At 38.6% G+C, this 16,791-nt stretch overlaps 1 protein-coding gene across 1 annotated transcript in view; it reads right to left on the bottom strand.

The window, feature by feature from the left end:
- The window catches only part of ESYT2 (extended synaptotagmin 2), a gene marked incomplete at both ends in the record, with an annotated part of 67,726 nt that overhangs the window by 2,114 nt on the left and 48,821 nt on the right, over positions 1-16,791 (bottom strand). Inside the window, 11 exons of the mRNA XM_079538324.1 lie at positions 2,580-2,685; positions 3,549-3,680; positions 4,384-4,482; positions 4,767-5,155; positions 5,414-5,563; positions 6,251-6,337; positions 8,129-8,203; positions 10,148-10,210; positions 15,255-15,350; positions 15,879-15,968; positions 16,603-16,651. Of these exons, the coding sequence (XP_079394450.1) occupies positions 2,580-2,685; positions 3,549-3,680; positions 4,384-4,482; positions 4,767-5,155; positions 5,414-5,563; positions 6,251-6,337; positions 8,129-8,203; positions 10,148-10,210; positions 15,255-15,350; positions 15,879-15,968; positions 16,603-16,651 (1,336 nt within the window). The remainder of the gene's footprint in view (positions 1-2,579; positions 2,686-3,548; positions 3,681-4,383; positions 4,483-4,766; positions 5,156-5,413; positions 5,564-6,250; positions 6,338-8,128; positions 8,204-10,147; positions 10,211-15,254; positions 15,351-15,878; positions 15,969-16,602; positions 16,652-16,791) is intronic.

Here is a 16,791-nt window from a genome sequence, read left to right as displayed (position 1 = left end):
TGCTGAGAAGGCGGAGATACTGAATGCCTTCTTTGCTTCTGTCTTCAGTGAAAAAGCTCCCCCTCGGGAATCTGAGACCCTGGAGATTAGTGAGAGGATCTGGGGAATGGAAGACCCCCCTTCTGTCAGGGAAGAGGTGGTCCGGGAGCGCCTAGGCAACATCAATGTTCAGAAATCCATGGGACCCGATGGGATTCATCCACGGGTGCTGAAGGAGCTGGCAGAGGTGATTGCTGAACCGCTTTCGGTCATCTTTGAGAAGTCTTGGAGGACGGGGGAGGTGCCTGAAGACTGGAAGATAGCCAACGTCACCCCAGTCTTCAAAAAAGGCAAGAAGGAAGACCCAGGCAATTATAGGCCAGTCAGCCTCACCTCTGTCCCTGGAAAGGTGATGGAACAGCTTGTACTGGATGTCATCTCCAGACAACTGGAAGAAGAGGAGGTTATCAGGAGTAGTCAGCACGGGTTCACAAGGGGGAGGTCGTGCTTGACCAACCTGGTAGCCTTCTATGATGTTGTCTCTGGCTGGGTGGATGGGGGGAGAGCAGTGGATGTAGTCTACCTTGATTTCAGCAAGGCATTTGATACTGTCCCACATGACGTCCTTATAACAAAGCTGAGGAAGTGTGGGATAGATGAGTGGACAGTGAGGTGGGTTGAGAACTGGCTGACTGGCAGAGCACAGAGGGTCGTTGTTGGTGGTGCAGAGTCCGGTTGGAGGCCTGTAACTAGCGGTGTTCCTCAGGGGTCTGTGCTGTGTCCGGTCTTGTTCAACATCTTCATCAATGACCTTGATGAGGGGATAATGGCCACCCTCAGCAAGTTTGCCGATGATACGAAGTTGGGAGGATTGGCTGACACGCCTGAAGGCTGTGTTGCCATTCAGCAAGACCTGGATAGGCTGGAGAGCTGGGCAGAAAAAAACCGGATGAGGTTTAACAAAAGCAAGTGTAGAGTCTTGCATCTGGGGAGGAATAATTCCATGCACCAGTACAGGTTGGGGGATGAGCTGCTGGAGGGGAGCTCTGCGGGAAGGGACCTGGGTGTCCTGGTGGACGACAGGTTGGCCATGAGCCAGCAGTGTGCCCTTGTGGCCAAAAAGGCCAATGGCTTACTGGGGTGCATTAAAAAGAGCGTGGCCAGCAGGTCGAGGGAGGTGATCCTCCCCCTCTACTCTGCCCTGGTGAGGCCTCATCTGGAGTACTGCGTCCAGTTCTGGGCTCCCCAGTACAAAAAAGACAAGGATCTCTTGGAAAGAGTCCAGCGGAGGGCCACGAAGATGGTGAAGGGCCTGGAGCATCTCCCCTATGAGGAAAGGCTGAGTGAACTAGGTCTGTTCAGCCTTGAGAAAAGGAGACTGAGAGGGGACCTGATCCAGGTCTATAAATATCTAAGGTGTGGGGGGCAGAATGGCGAGGCCGGACTCTTTTCAGTGGTGAGTGGAGACAGGACAAGGGGAAATGGACAGAAACTGGAGCATAGGAAGTTCCGCACAAACACGCGCAAGAACTTCTTTACAGTGAGGTGACGGAGCACTGGAACAGGCTGCCCAGGGAGGTGGTGGAGTCTCCTTCTCTGGAGATGTTCAAGACCTGCCTGGATGCCTACCTGTGCGACCTGGTGTAGGGAACCTGCTTTGGCAGGGGGGTTGGACTCGATGATCTCAGGAGGTCCCTTCCAACCCCTACAGTTCTGTGATTCTGTGATTCTGTGTAGCCTTGTAGCGAGGTCTGAAATTGCTGGCTTTGACCTAAAAATCTGCACCCTTAAGTAAAAACTTCTGAACCAGGCATACAGCAATCAGATGATGTATTTATGCCAACAGTCTTCCTTGTACAATGAAAAATTTAAGGATACCACTCACCACAAACTGACCACAATTCTGATCTATCTTATCCTCTTCACAAAACTTGATTACAGCAATCTGCATGGCTGTAAGAACTTCCTATTTCTTTTTGGATGCCCAAATCAAATGTGTAGGAAAGAGAGTGATTTAATGAGAGCCTACAGAATGCAAGGCAAAAACACAACAGCTGGTTTTGGTATTGGGAAAGTCTCCAGTAGCAGTTCTTTTTCATGGATTTCACAATCTAGAGTATTAATTACTAAAGCTAAATGTGTTGTGTGCTTCTAGACAACATGTAATCTTGCTTGTCTTTCTTGTTTGATATAAAGCAAAAGCTATCCTCTCACTGCTACTGCAAATAACATGTCAGAGCCACCTATTCAAGACTACCAATTTTGTCAGACCATTTTCTGAGATATCCCTAGTTTTCTACTGGTTATTTCCTTTCTCTGGTTCTGTAATTACTACATCAGACATGCAGGGTTTTTTTTTTGTTACTGCCAGCCTCAAAACTCACCATTCTTTAAAAGATGACCACCCCACTGTCTGATACCTGTCCTCTCATCCTCTGCAATTTATTCCTTCCCTTCTTGAAGTCTGACATCTAAGCCATTTTTAAAAGCTTACTACCTGAATCGAGTCAGTCAGTCAACACTAACAAACTCATATCACAAGAGGATTTTAGTCTCTATATAACAACATACTGTATGAAAGGAATTTATTTTTAACTTACTTTGCCAAGAAGCCCTTTGTCTTTGGACAAGAAACCACCGCTGTTCTTCACTGCTACATCTAGTGTTCTTCTCTGTACTTCAGGCAGGGAGACACTGAAATCAAATCTGACAGGCAAGTGATGTTTTAGAGAGAATTTCATAGCTTAAGTGCGAATTCAGATCCTAAAGCTAAACAACAATTCAGATGAAAATCAAATCATCTCCTTTGGCAAACTACAGAAAAAGGAAAAAAGCTTGGAGATAAACAAGATTTTAAAAATCCCAAAGTTCTGCCAAAATACTTTCCTCTATACTATGATCATTATCAATACTCAGCATCAACATCAGATGTTGGAGACTTCTGTCCAGCAGTAAAATCAAGTAAAGAAAGCAAAGGCATCGTGATATCTTGACAGCTCAGCACCGGAAAAGAGAACAAAAACTAATTGGTCTTGATTCTCATTCCTCTAGAGCTTGTTTTCACACTAAAGAAACCTACTAACTTTTAAGAGACAATGAAACTTTTGAAGAATTAGTACTTGACTGTACCACAATCAACATCTGTTTGTCACTACAGCTCTTAAACAGCTTTATGGTTTTCCAATATCCTTTACCTCAAAGGGCACAGTAAAAGCAACCTGGAATAAATAGGAGTGAATTGCACTACCAGCTACACCTGCCAGAGCCTCCAGCTGACCACCTGCCCAACTAGAGCACACTGCTTCTTAGCTACCAGCACAAACAGCGTGTAACAGACATGGGATAAGGCAGAAGAGAGAAAGGGCTGGTAACAGAGTGAGCAGGGCTACAGGCAGAACAGGGAATGGGAGGATGGGAAGAGCTGTTACAACTGAAGAACGAGGTATGACCAAATCTGCTGGTGACAACTGGGAGTTCCAACAGCACACATTTAGGTAAGTAGAGAAGTCTTGGTTTGTGAGCTTTATGATTAGATGATCTGAAACTACCACACACAGTTTAGAACATACATTTGATCAAACACTGGGTTTAATGTCTTCTTTGATACATGTGTTTTTCTTCTTCCCGATCTTCTCTTATCAGGCAGTAAATACATTCGAACATATGGATCAGATCCTTCTTCTGAAAATGCAATTAGATTTCTGTGACAAGTGAAAAACAAGGAAAAATGCTTTAGAAAATAAAGCGGAAAACACCGGTAAATATATCTACATCACTGTCTCTTCATTTGGCACTTTTTACTTAACCTTCTTTTCATCACCACATACATATTTTTGGTGTTTCTCATACATCAAGTCCAAATTTGCTGAAAAAAAAAATCTCTAGAAATAAGCACAAAAATCAGTTGTGGAACATCCTGCACGTAGTATGGGCAGGATGGTTACAACCTGATATGTAGAACAGTGAAAAAAAAAAACACCTGAAAAATACCAAGCAGTAACTTGTACAAAATCAGAAAAACTGCAGGCAGAGAGCAGAGCTGAGAATACAGTGTTTCTTAAATTACAATTCAGTGTGTAGGGATGGCTTTCCAAAAGTCACGTCATTTTTGTTATTCTATGAAAAACTCGAGGCTCTTCATACAGCTTCTAGATACTACCAATAGAAATTTACACACCATCTGAAACTACAATCAGATGCAGGCAAATAAAAAAATCACAGTAAAGTCTTCAACAAAGTTCTTACTGCTCTCTGTATGACTTAGTATATTCACAATTACAGCCAGCATGTAATTTTGAAAGCAACAAAGACAGTCCACACAATCAACTTCAGAGAGTTAGTCAAGCTGTGCTAATGTTTACAAAGAAACATGCACAGAAATGAAGTTTGGTCTCTGATGCTCACCTGCAGGAATGCACCACCACGATCAATTTGTTTCTTTGTGAACTATGACGAATTGTTAGCTGTACCTGTCCTAACGGAGACTGCCCCAGAGTTGTTCCACTGTGGGGGAAAAAGCAGAACAAAAGCTCAGTTCTGAAAAAGCACGCTTACAGTAAGATCCAACTGAAGTACATAATGAGGAATATTTATCCATTTCAATTTCTGCTTTATCAATGTGAAAGAAGAGAGCGCACAAAAGTTAGCATGTGAGTGTATCATTATGCTTGTAGTTTAGGTCTTTGTCCAACAGCTCCATTCATCAAAAGAACGAGCTTGAATTCCTGTTAACTACAGGAAAAGAGAAAAAGCAACTTAGATGCAAAAACAACTAATTAATATCATACTTCTCAAGTTGCCGTAGTCTTTGCCGGAGCTCCTGTGTGGCAATGGGCAGAGATATGTCTGAGGCTATGCTAGGAGTTGGTTCTTTGACTGAGAGATGGCTGGGAGAATAATTGAAGTTAGAGGCATGCAGACTGGAAGAACTGCGGCTGAGATCTGTTGGCCATTGTGGGCTCGCATTAGGAGGATGGCTCTTTTCAGCCACATCAGCCTTTTTATCACCGTCTGTCGCTGGGGAAGCTGGAGCATGTTTGCTTGAGTCGAGCGGTGGTGAGACAGGAACCTGAGGCTTAAAAGATGATTTTCTTGCATCTTTGGAAACAGACGGCCTTTTTACTTGTGCTGAGTGTTGATGATCTGGAGATCTTGCTTGCTTTTCAAGAGAAAGGACCTAGATAGAGTAAAAAGATGTACAATGTTAAAATACTACAAAAAAGAGGAACATGTTTGTTTCTTCAAGAGTACTACTGACAAGGTGTTCACTTAAGATAGTAAACCAGGACAAAAAATGCTACCACTAACTCTACAATAGACACTGTGACACAATCTATCTACTATCTACCTCATAAGGCTAAAATACCAGAAGTCATATTAGTTGTAAACACGCTTAAACACGCTTTCAAACACGTTTGAAAAAATTTAAGAGTACCCTGAGTGCAATCTTCATGTTTATAGTGCTGTTTGGACCGGAGTTGCTCAACTGGAACCGCTGATGCATCGTCAAATCTTCACTCTCCAGCAACTGGCTTAGAGGCAGTTTGAAGTTCCCTAGAGAACACTGGTGCTGTTCATCCCTCACCTGAAGGAATACAGAAGCTCAGTACCATGGCACCATGTAATTGGAAATATTCAGAGAAAGGAAACAATAGTTTTATTTAAAAACAAAAGCAGTAATGCATGCAGAACACAGTTCTTCAGCCAAGTTTTCCTGATCATAAATTTACACTGAAGAAGACAATAGCAAATATGCTCCACACCTATTACACTTCCATCTTCCACAGCAAAAGCAAGACAGAAGATTAACCATCAGATCTACATCTAATTGATCCCTGATCTGTGGTTTCCAAATGATCTGTGCAAAATGAATTCCCAGAATTGTTAGAGGAAGGATGCAAATGGCACGTTGACAGCAAAAGGGACATTTGGATAAAGCGAAGACTTCCTCAGTATAAGAAAAGAAATAAATCAACCATACGTAACAGCATTTGTGCTTGTAATTGAGAAGACTGTTAAGATTCAAAACAGACAGCAAAACTTACTTCTGTTTGTACTTTCAAAATATGACAACTATCAACTGTTATGTTCTTCTGAGAAACTGGTTAAAATCTTTTTTACTTTTAGCAGTAAATGCAAAGAAACGTTTCATTGCCTATTCTTCAAGTATAAAATTAATGGTGTTCACAATATGACATTCATGTCATAACAGTTGTAACACCTGAATATTGCTACTGAAATGCCTTAGAAAAGAAAGATATCTAAAGCGTACCTCAACTTCAAGATCCTGTCTTTTGGGATTGTGTACAAAGAAAGTGAAGTTTTCCTCCCATACTGGTTCATTGGTCTTGTATCGAATCTAAAATTAGAGAAAAAAATAATAGGAAGCAGACAAATTATTAAAAAAAAAGTCTAATTAAGCTAGTGTCAAGAGTACCTTTTTTTTTAATTTATCTTTGCAAAATACACAAAGGGACCTTCAAAGGTCATCCTGTCCAACTTCCCTCCAAGGAACAGGGACACCTACAGCTCCATCAGGAGTCCTGCCCAGCCTGACCTTGAGTGTCTCCAGGGATGGGTCATCCACCACCCCTCTGGGCAATCTGTACCAGTGCTTCACCACCCTTATTGTGAATAACTTTTTTCTTATATCCAGTCTAAATCTGTGACCAGTTTTGGTCCCATTCTCCATTTAAGAGCCATTAAAGCAGCTGTTGAGGGTCTACTGGAAGACCATGAAGATGATCAGTGAGTTGGAGAGCTTGAAACATGAAAGAGGTTTGAAGGAATTGGGTTTCTTTTAGAGACAAAGATGTGCAAGGGCGATGGGATCGCAATATTCCATTATGTGAAAGACAGCTATTGACCAGTTGGGGATACTCTTTCACAAGGGTACAAAGTGACAGCAGAGGAGACAACAACCACCAAGTTCTTAAGGTGAATTTTTGTCTACATATATTAAAAAATTATTTACCATGAGAACAACTAAACACTGGAATAGGCTGCTCATAGAAGTGGAACGTCATTTTCTGGAAATATTCAAGACAGCTACATAATACTTAGGCTCATCTAAGGTCCTTCTTAAGTTGTATCACAGAATGCCTTGTGTTGGAAAGTACCTTAAAGCCAGTTCAATTTCAACTCTCTTGCACAGAGTTGCCAGCCACCAGACCAGGCTGTCCAGGGCCCCATCCAACCTGGTCCAACTCCAGCGACTGGGCAACCACAGCATTTCTTGGATGTCTGTTCCAGTGCCTTACCACTGGATCTGAGTACAAATTTTTCCTCCTAATATCTTATCTTAATCTCCCCTCCTTTAAAGCCATTCCCCTTGTCTTATCATTGTCAAGACTGTGTAAAAAGTCAGTCTTCCTCCTGATTATAAGCTTCCCTCCAGTACTGGAAAGCTGCAATGAGGCCTCCATTGTCTTCGCCAAACAGAACAAGTGCAACTCCCTCAATCTTTCCTCCTAGGAGAGGTGCTCCAGCCCTCTGATCATCTTTGTGGCCCTCCTCTGGACCTGCTCCAACATCTTTTGTGTGCTGGGGTCCCCAGGCTGGACACAGTAGACACAGTACTCCTGATGGGGCTTCATGAGGGCACAGCAAAGAGGAACAATTCCCTCCATTTCCCTGCTGGCCACCCCTCTTTTGATGCAGCCCCAGATACAGTTGGCCTTCCAGGCTGTAAGTGCTCATTGCTGGCTTCTCATCCACACAGAACCACCGATTTCATAAAATTGAACCAGATGATCTTCAGAAATTCCTTCCAAACTGGATATTTCTGTAACTGTGATTCTACACATTTTATCTTGATCAGTGTTTTTGAAGCCTGCTCTTTGTGTACAGTGTTACTTACACAACCACTATGGTAGAAATCCCAGTTGCAGATCACAACCTACTGCAAATGGACAGTAGTTACTACTACTAAACAGTAATTAATACTACTAAAATAGTTACAAATCTGGTCTCTCCTCAAGGACAGCTTGAATTAAGTACCTATCCAATTCTTGGCTTCCTGGTGGCAGTTTCAGTTCTGATGACACATTTTAATGCAGTGAATGCACTCATCCACTTCACAGCCAACACCAAGTGAACACAGCCACCAAATGCCTACAGACAGAACCAGACATTGAGAGCAACAACTTACCTTACTTTCCTGTGCCTTATGTCCAACTGACAGCAAAACAAGCGGGTTGGGATTGCTGTTTAGTTTCTTTCCTGACTGGTAAAGAAAAAGCAAAAACTTTGTCCTCAGAATGAACTCCCCTCCTAATTGCCTCCTCTGAAACTTACATGTTTTCATCTCAGAAGTACAAATCATTTGCATTCTATTGTATGTGTATCTACTATTCTCAACATTGCACAATTTTATTCAACAGGCTGGAATAGCAGTCTTGTTAGTAAGTTGAAAACACATTAACACAAAGGTGTCAAACTATTCCAAGTAAGCTAAAATATACCACTAGAATTAAACAGGAGTTTTAAACTCCTTTCTGTTTTCTTTGGATGAAACTGATAAAATGCAAACTGCTATCTTTTAATGAGCATTAAAACAACTCCCAGAATCCATGGAGCATAGTTAACATTGCAAAATGAGAATTTCATGCAGATGGGAGATATGGAGAAAACATAAACTTGGGAAATCACTTTATGTTATACTGCAGTAGAATAATTAAAATGGATGTAATATCAGAACATTGATTTTCTCCCCTTTTCAGTTTGGGGGGAAAGAAGATGCACTATAATGTACCTAATGTATATTTCTACAGTTTACCCAATTCTCTTTATCAGAGAATCAATCATCTGCCATATCTGAGCCTTGCTCACCAGCTGTATAGCATTACATCAAACTGTGAAAATAAACACGGGTTTAGAATCAGATCATATACACAAAGATACATTCTGAACTACATATTTATTAAAAAAAAAAACAACAATTTACATGACAAAGAAAGTTAGACATGAAAGTTAACCATCTCAAATAGGTGTTAATGAAGTTTTAAAAGCCTAGAAAATATAGTATGCATGGTTAATGATATACTTTGAGCTCTACTCTGTAGGAAATTGTTCATAGGCACTGTAAACAGCAAGTTAGTTAAGATCTGCTTAATGCATGTAAGGTCACAACCAATTCAAATAATTTAAAATTTAAGAATGAGAGTATTTGAGATATTTTTGGATCTGAATTTACATCTTTGACATCATCATACTTTCACTAGTACTACTTGATTTTAACGTTACACACTGGTTATAACAATACTTCCCTTTAGAAAAAAAAGCTGGTAGGAAATTACTCCTTTCTTGGATGAATGCTGCATCTCTTTTTGTGATTTCTAATCAAAACAGTGTGGCTCTAAGCAGAGGCAATGGAACACAAAGGTTTATAGAATACAGAGAAAGCTGGATTACACTCTCACTGGTGCTGTTAAAAATAGTAAGCGAAATTTGTTCCATAAAAAGGTGCCTAAAGTTTCCTTTCTTCATAAAATCAAGAAACTACCCAAGTTTGCAAAAAGACCATTTCTATTTATGCATCAGAATAAGCAACATTTTAAATTCATGCTAAATAGGTAGTAATATATACATACACACACACACGATGTACCACTAACATCTGCCACTGACAGATTTGCTGTTGACAGGGTATTCAGACTATCTGAGCTTGCCTATTGTCCAAGTTCTTCAGCTAAGAACTTGGCTTACGCCTTCCAACTCTGCTTCTCAACACCATGTCTTCCATATCACATGGCTGGGTTGAATATATTCAGCATTCATATAAATGATGTAAAACCTTCTGAAAACATCTAACAGAAGAATTTCAAAACCACATTAAGATACTGGTTAGTCACTCAAAATTGATCAGTGAAGCACTGTTCAGTATATAAAAGATGTCTTAGCTTTCATGTCAGCTTGGATCTTTAAATATTAATTCATACCAGTTCTCAGGAATACTTTATATCGATCTCCAAAAGCAGCCTATACTCACTGATGCAAAATTCAAATTCCCCCAGACCACTTCACCAGACTCTTAGCCACTTCTTGAAACTGAAAATAAAACTGAATTGTTCTAAAGAAATTCCATCCACCCTTGGAAGAGAAACGTTGCAGTGTTTGTGCATTTCCAATTACTACTGCGACCTTAAATGGACAACTATGTTAATTTTACCTTTAGGGCTTTCTGAACAGCAGACTTCTTCAAGCCATCAGGATTAAATTCTAATGGATTATGCTTTTAAGTCAAGAGAGAATGAACACAGGAAGGGTTAATAAAGTCATGCAAAGAAGCAATTTCATTAGGTTAATTATTACATGACAACACAGGACAAAGCAAAAAAAAAAAAAAAAAAATTAAAAAAAAAGAAAAGAAAAGAAAAGAAAAAAAACTCCAAAAAAAGACCACAACAATATTTCTAATAAAACACTGAAGGAATCACCCAAGTAAATAAATAAATAAAATCTGGCAAAACTTTTGCTTTCTGTCCTCTCTGGATGTTTGCACTGTGCTTTAAAACTAAGATAGACACTTTCCACTTCTATTTCCCTTACCAAGTCTTCTAAAAATAATAAAGAAAGTTCATGAAATAGTGGTTTGGTGGTTTTTTTTTTTTTTTTTTTTTTTTTTAGTATATATTATATTATTGTTTCAAAGGAGTTTAAAAGCCCCGAACAATTATAAAGGTAGGCAGCCAATGATTTGTGGCTGTTGAGCATGTCTCAGTTCCTCTGGAATCACAGCAAGGACAGGCCAAGAGGGATATTAGCTGGGGCAAATATGTTTAAGCCAGACTTCAGCTGAAAAGGGAACAAGCTACAGGTCCACGAGGAAGAGGGCTGAAAGGCTTGGAGGGAGGAGACTATGAGAAGAAATGGGAGCATTCAGTAAAGAAAGCCAATAAAGGACTTGTCTTGGGTGACAAAATTGTTTTGCTGTGGTTCTGTCTCTACAATTACATGGAAAGGGGATGGTAATCCAAAAACTACACCAATAACTGCAACGATGGAATAAATCATTAGGCTGGCATTCTGTAATGGCCAATGACATTTGCAGTAGATCCTAACAAACCCACACACTACGCGGCAACTAACAAGCTGTTTTATTACTAAGCCAGATGCTAATTTGATATGCTTTGGAGTACAACTTCTTACTTCTGTTAACTCACTAATTCTCGCCTGGGGTTCAAATGGTGTTTTAGAAGTTTCTAAATCTCAGCTGATGACCAGAAGACAATCACTGATCTGTAAGAGCTGATTTAAAATATGGATAATTTATGTTACACATACAACAAATGTAATCATGAACTAATGATATCATAACAATAGCATTATGCATTTTCAGAAATTATAGTAAGAACATTACTCAAATTCCTTATCTTCAGATAACTCAGGTTTAGATGTGTAAATATCTGAATTAGGAGTTTTCAATCTAGGCTCCCAGCAATCAATAAAAGCATCTAGAAAGAATTAGAGCACTCAGGACTTTGGATTTTCCTCTCCTCCATATAAAGCAAACCTTTTTAGTGGCCACTAAGAACATACACACCCACAAAAAATAACTCAGACATGTCAATTTTATACCTGGACTTAGAGGTGCGAATGTTTGTGTAAGACCTCACACTTGAAGAAGCCCTTGAAAACAAGGTGTGGTTCTAAGACTGTGCTGAAGCTGTTATCTCCAGCCTAGACTGTCCTCTCCTCCCTCCTGCCCTGCAGTCAATAATCCAGTCCCCTGCTTGCTGCCAATCTGGCAGCCATGCACTGCAGAAGAAGCACCGTAACAGCGCTGCTGGGGGAAACAGACCTGGCTATCTTAAAACACTTCTATGCTGACTCCAAGAGAGCTTCGGGGATTTGGAAAGCTTTGTCTTGCATGTGAACAGGTGCCATTCTGTCCACCTGACAGGCTGTAATACAGTGACCCTCGGATTGACACAAACACCAGGACTTCGCTTTTATCAGAAATTTTGATCATTATTTTCTTATGATCTATCTGTACTTTCTATAATTACAGCAGCAACCACTTATCGGCTGTCAACTGAAGCATGCAGTACATTGTTTGAAGCCTTACAACACCTATATGCGATGTGTATTTCCCCACAAATATAAACATATATGGTAATAAATTGGTAATAAATAAATCTTATATGTTAAATTTTAACACACTTTGGTAATGGATGCAAAGGTTTTGATACTTTCAGATGGACTTCTATAAAGAAACTAATTGAAAGGACCGAAAAAAGGATTTTGTTTTGTTGGTTTTTTTGAAGAAAGAAGAGTGCATTTAAATCACTGATATGAAACAAAAGTAGCAGGCTACAAAGTAAATCTGCACTACCTACAACTTTCTGGCAAAAGAGTTCTTATTCTCAACAAACACTCATTCCTCCAGGGGACGCAATGGTTGTGTTTACAGATCTAAGCGTTCACAGGCTCATTGATTTGCAATCATCTTTTAATGCTGAATTCAAGGAAAAAATACTAACTTGTTCTCCTTAGCTTGGATTTAACCAACTACAGACTAACTTGGGGGGGAAAAAAATGAAATAAAAAGGAGCTTGGGAATTTGCAAAACAAGGAGCAATATGGAGTGAAACAGAATTTACAAGGGAATTTCAGAGTCTGGTGATGCACAAAGAGTCACAGCCATTTTAAAGTTTTTAAGGAACAGTCGAACCTGTGTGGAGAGGTTACAAGTTCTTGCAAACATTGAGTGCATCACAATTTAAAAAAATGGTAGGGATGTTGGTTGTAGTATTTAGTACTGTTTTGTTTTTCTGCAGTAAAAACCAACATGTGACCAGCACCCAGTGTGCTAGGATAGTATGCATTTTATTTCTCAAATTGAATCACAGATTTCAGTTAAATGGAAGAGCTTTTGTAGCAAAACTTATATTGGGTTTTTATCAGAAAAAAAGTTAGTTACTTACCCAATGGTATGCTGACCAATGAAATTTAAATAGCCTTTAAAATGCAAGAAAAATAGCACAAAAAACAATGCACACTTGTTGAAACCATGCAGCAAAACAAATTGCATGCTCTCATTCCACTAGAGTGAGTGGCTTTAGTAGCACTAATCCACACTCTGGCAGATAAAAGGTACAATACAAATAATACCAGAGAACTCACAAATAGTGCTCTATAGAGTGAGGTAGTGTTTTCACAAAAGACTAGTCCCGATGCTCTCCTCTCTTTTAAGTATCCACACCCAAAGTTTCCCTCGTAGATACTCTTAGGAAGATGGAAATGGAAGGAGAAAGCAGAGTGATGGGATTGTGGCAGAATGAATGCTTAAGCAGCTTTACTACACAAGAAAGTTAAAGAAAACAGTCAAAGGATTCCAGAGAAAACAGCAGATACAAAAATATTTGTCATTACAAATAGTCTCATCTGTTAAACAACTTTCTGAAGCACACTAAGGTGAAAAGTTTTTATTACTTAATAGCACTTTATTGATTTACTCTTGGTAGCTCAGATTTACGTGGCAGACCCAACTAAGACAATTTAGAAACCACACTTCTAAGGCATTTCTCTTTCACATAAAACATATTTCTGATAAATCATCCTAGAGCTCACAAGTTCACAACTTGTGATGATGAAAATGAAGATGCAAAAGAGAAACTTACAATAATGATCCACTGTAAGTCAAAGAAAATAAGGCCAATGCCAAATCTAAAATGTACCTGTGATCAGCAATAACTTAACAATATTGAAGATAATAAAAAGTTCTTATTCATTCAAAAAATATTTCAATTTTAGCAAAGAACTCATGGACAAAAGTCCTCAAAGCTATTAATAAAGAGCATAATTTTAAGCGAGAACTCACTGTCTTTTAACTTTTGTTCCTCATAAATATACGCAATACTGACGAGCAATTAGTTTTACTATTATATAGTATATATATTATATAATAGTACATAAATATATAAAAGTATATATTAAAAATTTACTACATTAACTCAATCAACAAATACAACATGAGAAACTAGCAGACTTCCATGTTTAGTCTCATAACTGTTGCTCCATATCACAAACTAATGGACATTAGAAGGCTGTCTTCACTACTATTTGCTGCATTTTATTATGGAACTCTCTGGCAGTATTATTGCTGTTAAAGAATCTATGGAAAACATTCCAGTTCTGTCACATGATGAAGTCATCCCATGGTATTTTTATCCCCAACTCCTTAATCAAAAAGCCTTTGTATCTGTTTCTTGTACAATGTGAATTTAACACAATGTTGTATTTATTACTGCTGTAAATGTAATTTTTAACTTTTGTTGCTACTTTCCTTTGTATTCTTCATAACACATAACTGGACAGAGAATAACTTGCAATTAAATACTGAGTTTTCCATAACAACTACTTCTATGGCCTGGCAGAGCAAGAAAATGAAAGGGATAAAAAGGCCTCACATTATGACCATCCTTGTTCCCAGCCCCACCCAGGCAGTCCTATACTATAAGCAGAACATCAGACAGCAGTAAGAAATTTGAGATCGTGTTCCCAAATTACCTCACTAGTCAGCTGTGTGTGAGGAACTTCCTCTTTCTGTGCTCTACAGCTCAGAGATCTACTAATCAAAAGTACTGATTAAGACACTGACATGAAAATACTGTCTCACACAGTAGGCTAACTTAAGGCTTGCAATCAAACCATTCTGATGAAGGGAGACAATGTTGCAGAATATTTAAAATAAGAAGGAAAAAAACCTAAAATTTATGACAAAACTTGTAAGTATTTGCTGGAAAAGCTATTAACAGAAGCAAACAGACATCATTTCAAATGGCAACCTGACAGACATCTCATACAAACATCCTGCCACTGCAATATCAACAACACAGCTGATATTTTATGCTGAAGGACTTTATTTCCTTCAAATCTACCACAAATTGCCTAAACCAAAGGAAGCAAGTTTACCTGAATTCAAGGGAGTAGGCCTTTTCCCAGTTAGTTCTTAAAATTCCCCATGCTGATCCCATACTATTTATGGACAACACTGCATAATAAAAACATGCAGCCTTTCAAGTCCAGGAAAGGAGCATTCTTAAAAGAAAAAATCACGCCTATTGAAGAGTCATGTCTTTTAAATACACGTATACATGACCATACGACTAGAAATATGGACCTTACATTACACGTTTTGAGAAGAGAGGAAGTGTAGAACACATGGCTTAATGTGTGTTAGTGAAGCAGTGTGCCATACTACCAAGCAAGACATGCTGGAAAATAAGCAAGAGATACCTATGATGGAAGGTATCCACAAGAACAGAACTTACGGGCAGGTTTCTTGCTGAGTCCAGGTAGAGAATAAGCAATGCAGAAGACAGCCCATCATTGGCTTGGTCTTTATCAGCTCTAATGCTTGTTAAGACCTAAATCAAAAACATACTGTGAGCTTTCCTGTAAATCAAATAATAACAATATTATTTCTGTCCAACTCCCCAAAAAACAACTCCCCAAACCCAAACATTCACAAATGCACTCTATAAAATACACAACACCTTTTTAAGACTTCATACAGATACAGGTATTTCCATCAACTCCACCTCACTTCTTAAGTATCTTTTTTCACATTGGAAAAATTATATGTCATTGTCAGCTTTATCTCCAATGAAATGTTATCTCAATGAAATGTTAGCTGATGGTTTTTTGAAATCATAAGATTAAGAAAAAAGAAAAAAAAGTGAAAATGCATTTTAAAATCCCATGCCACAAAAGTACAGACAGGTAGGACTCATTTGAGATTTCTAAAGAAAGACAGCTTGAAATAAAGTTAGAGATTTATCCACATTTACTACAACTAGAGAATAAATTACTTACATATTTAAAACAAACACAAACCAAAAAAAAAAAAGAAAAGGAAAAAAATCTAGAAGAAAAGTAATGTGTTCCTTAAATACCTTGTCTAGGTTTTCTGCTGTTGGCATCAATGTGAGCCATTCCAGTTTTAAATGCAGTTTTCCTTTGGACACCTCATCCAAAGTAAACCACTAAAAGTTAAGCAAAGTAACATGAAATAACCAGACAAACAAATACATAACTGTAGCTGGCTCTGCAGGAAATTTAGGAAATGCTAAGGCACACTGGAAAAATCACTAGAGCTGAAATCTGCAAAACCCAAAAATACCTCAAAAGACCTAATTTGTTAAACCATTTATTAAAATATCAAAAGAATTCTTCCTTAAATCTGGTCTGCAAACACAAACCCTGAGTAACATTACTGTAAAACTGCTCTTGCATGTAGGATAAAAATTCCATCTTCTTCTAAATTAGTTTAATTAGTTTAAGTCTAAAAGTAGTTAATCCAGTGGTTATTCCAAGAAAGTGTCCTCACTAAACACTTACGTCACTGTTTCCTGCATTCATATATTGGTAATCTTAAACTCCAAAGACAGAAGAATAGTAAGAAGAATGCCATCATTCTCAGCTATCAGCTATCTTTAAACTACTGCACTGCTTGTCATGGAATCCATTTCTCTAGCATTAAGGTTATTCAAGCACACAACTACAGAAAAAAAAAAATACAAGAACTAAATATACAACATATGTTCTGTTTTGGCTTTGGTTTTTTGTTTTTCCTTTTTTTCTATTGTTTAAAAAAAAAAGAACTTAACCAACACTTACCTCATCTAAAAGTCGCTCCTTTTCAACCTCAATTAAATCTATCATCAAACTAGGAAAAAAAAAAAAACACAAATATGGTGTATTAGACAAGCACCAAGAAAATACAGAGCTCAAACCCCACCCTGTTCTTGTTGGAAATCCAGGCTTCCAGAGAGAGCAAGAGAGCAGAACAATATTATTCTTTTAGCC

The sequence above is a fragment of the Tetrao urogallus genome (genome assembly GCF_951394365.1).
Source record: "Tetrao urogallus genome assembly, chromosome: 7".
Taxonomy (NCBI): domain Eukaryota; kingdom Metazoa; phylum Chordata; class Aves; order Galliformes; family Phasianidae; genus Tetrao; species Tetrao urogallus.
The sequence above is the reverse complement of the archived record's forward strand: the minus strand, read 5'-3'. Positions and strand labels throughout refer to the sequence as shown.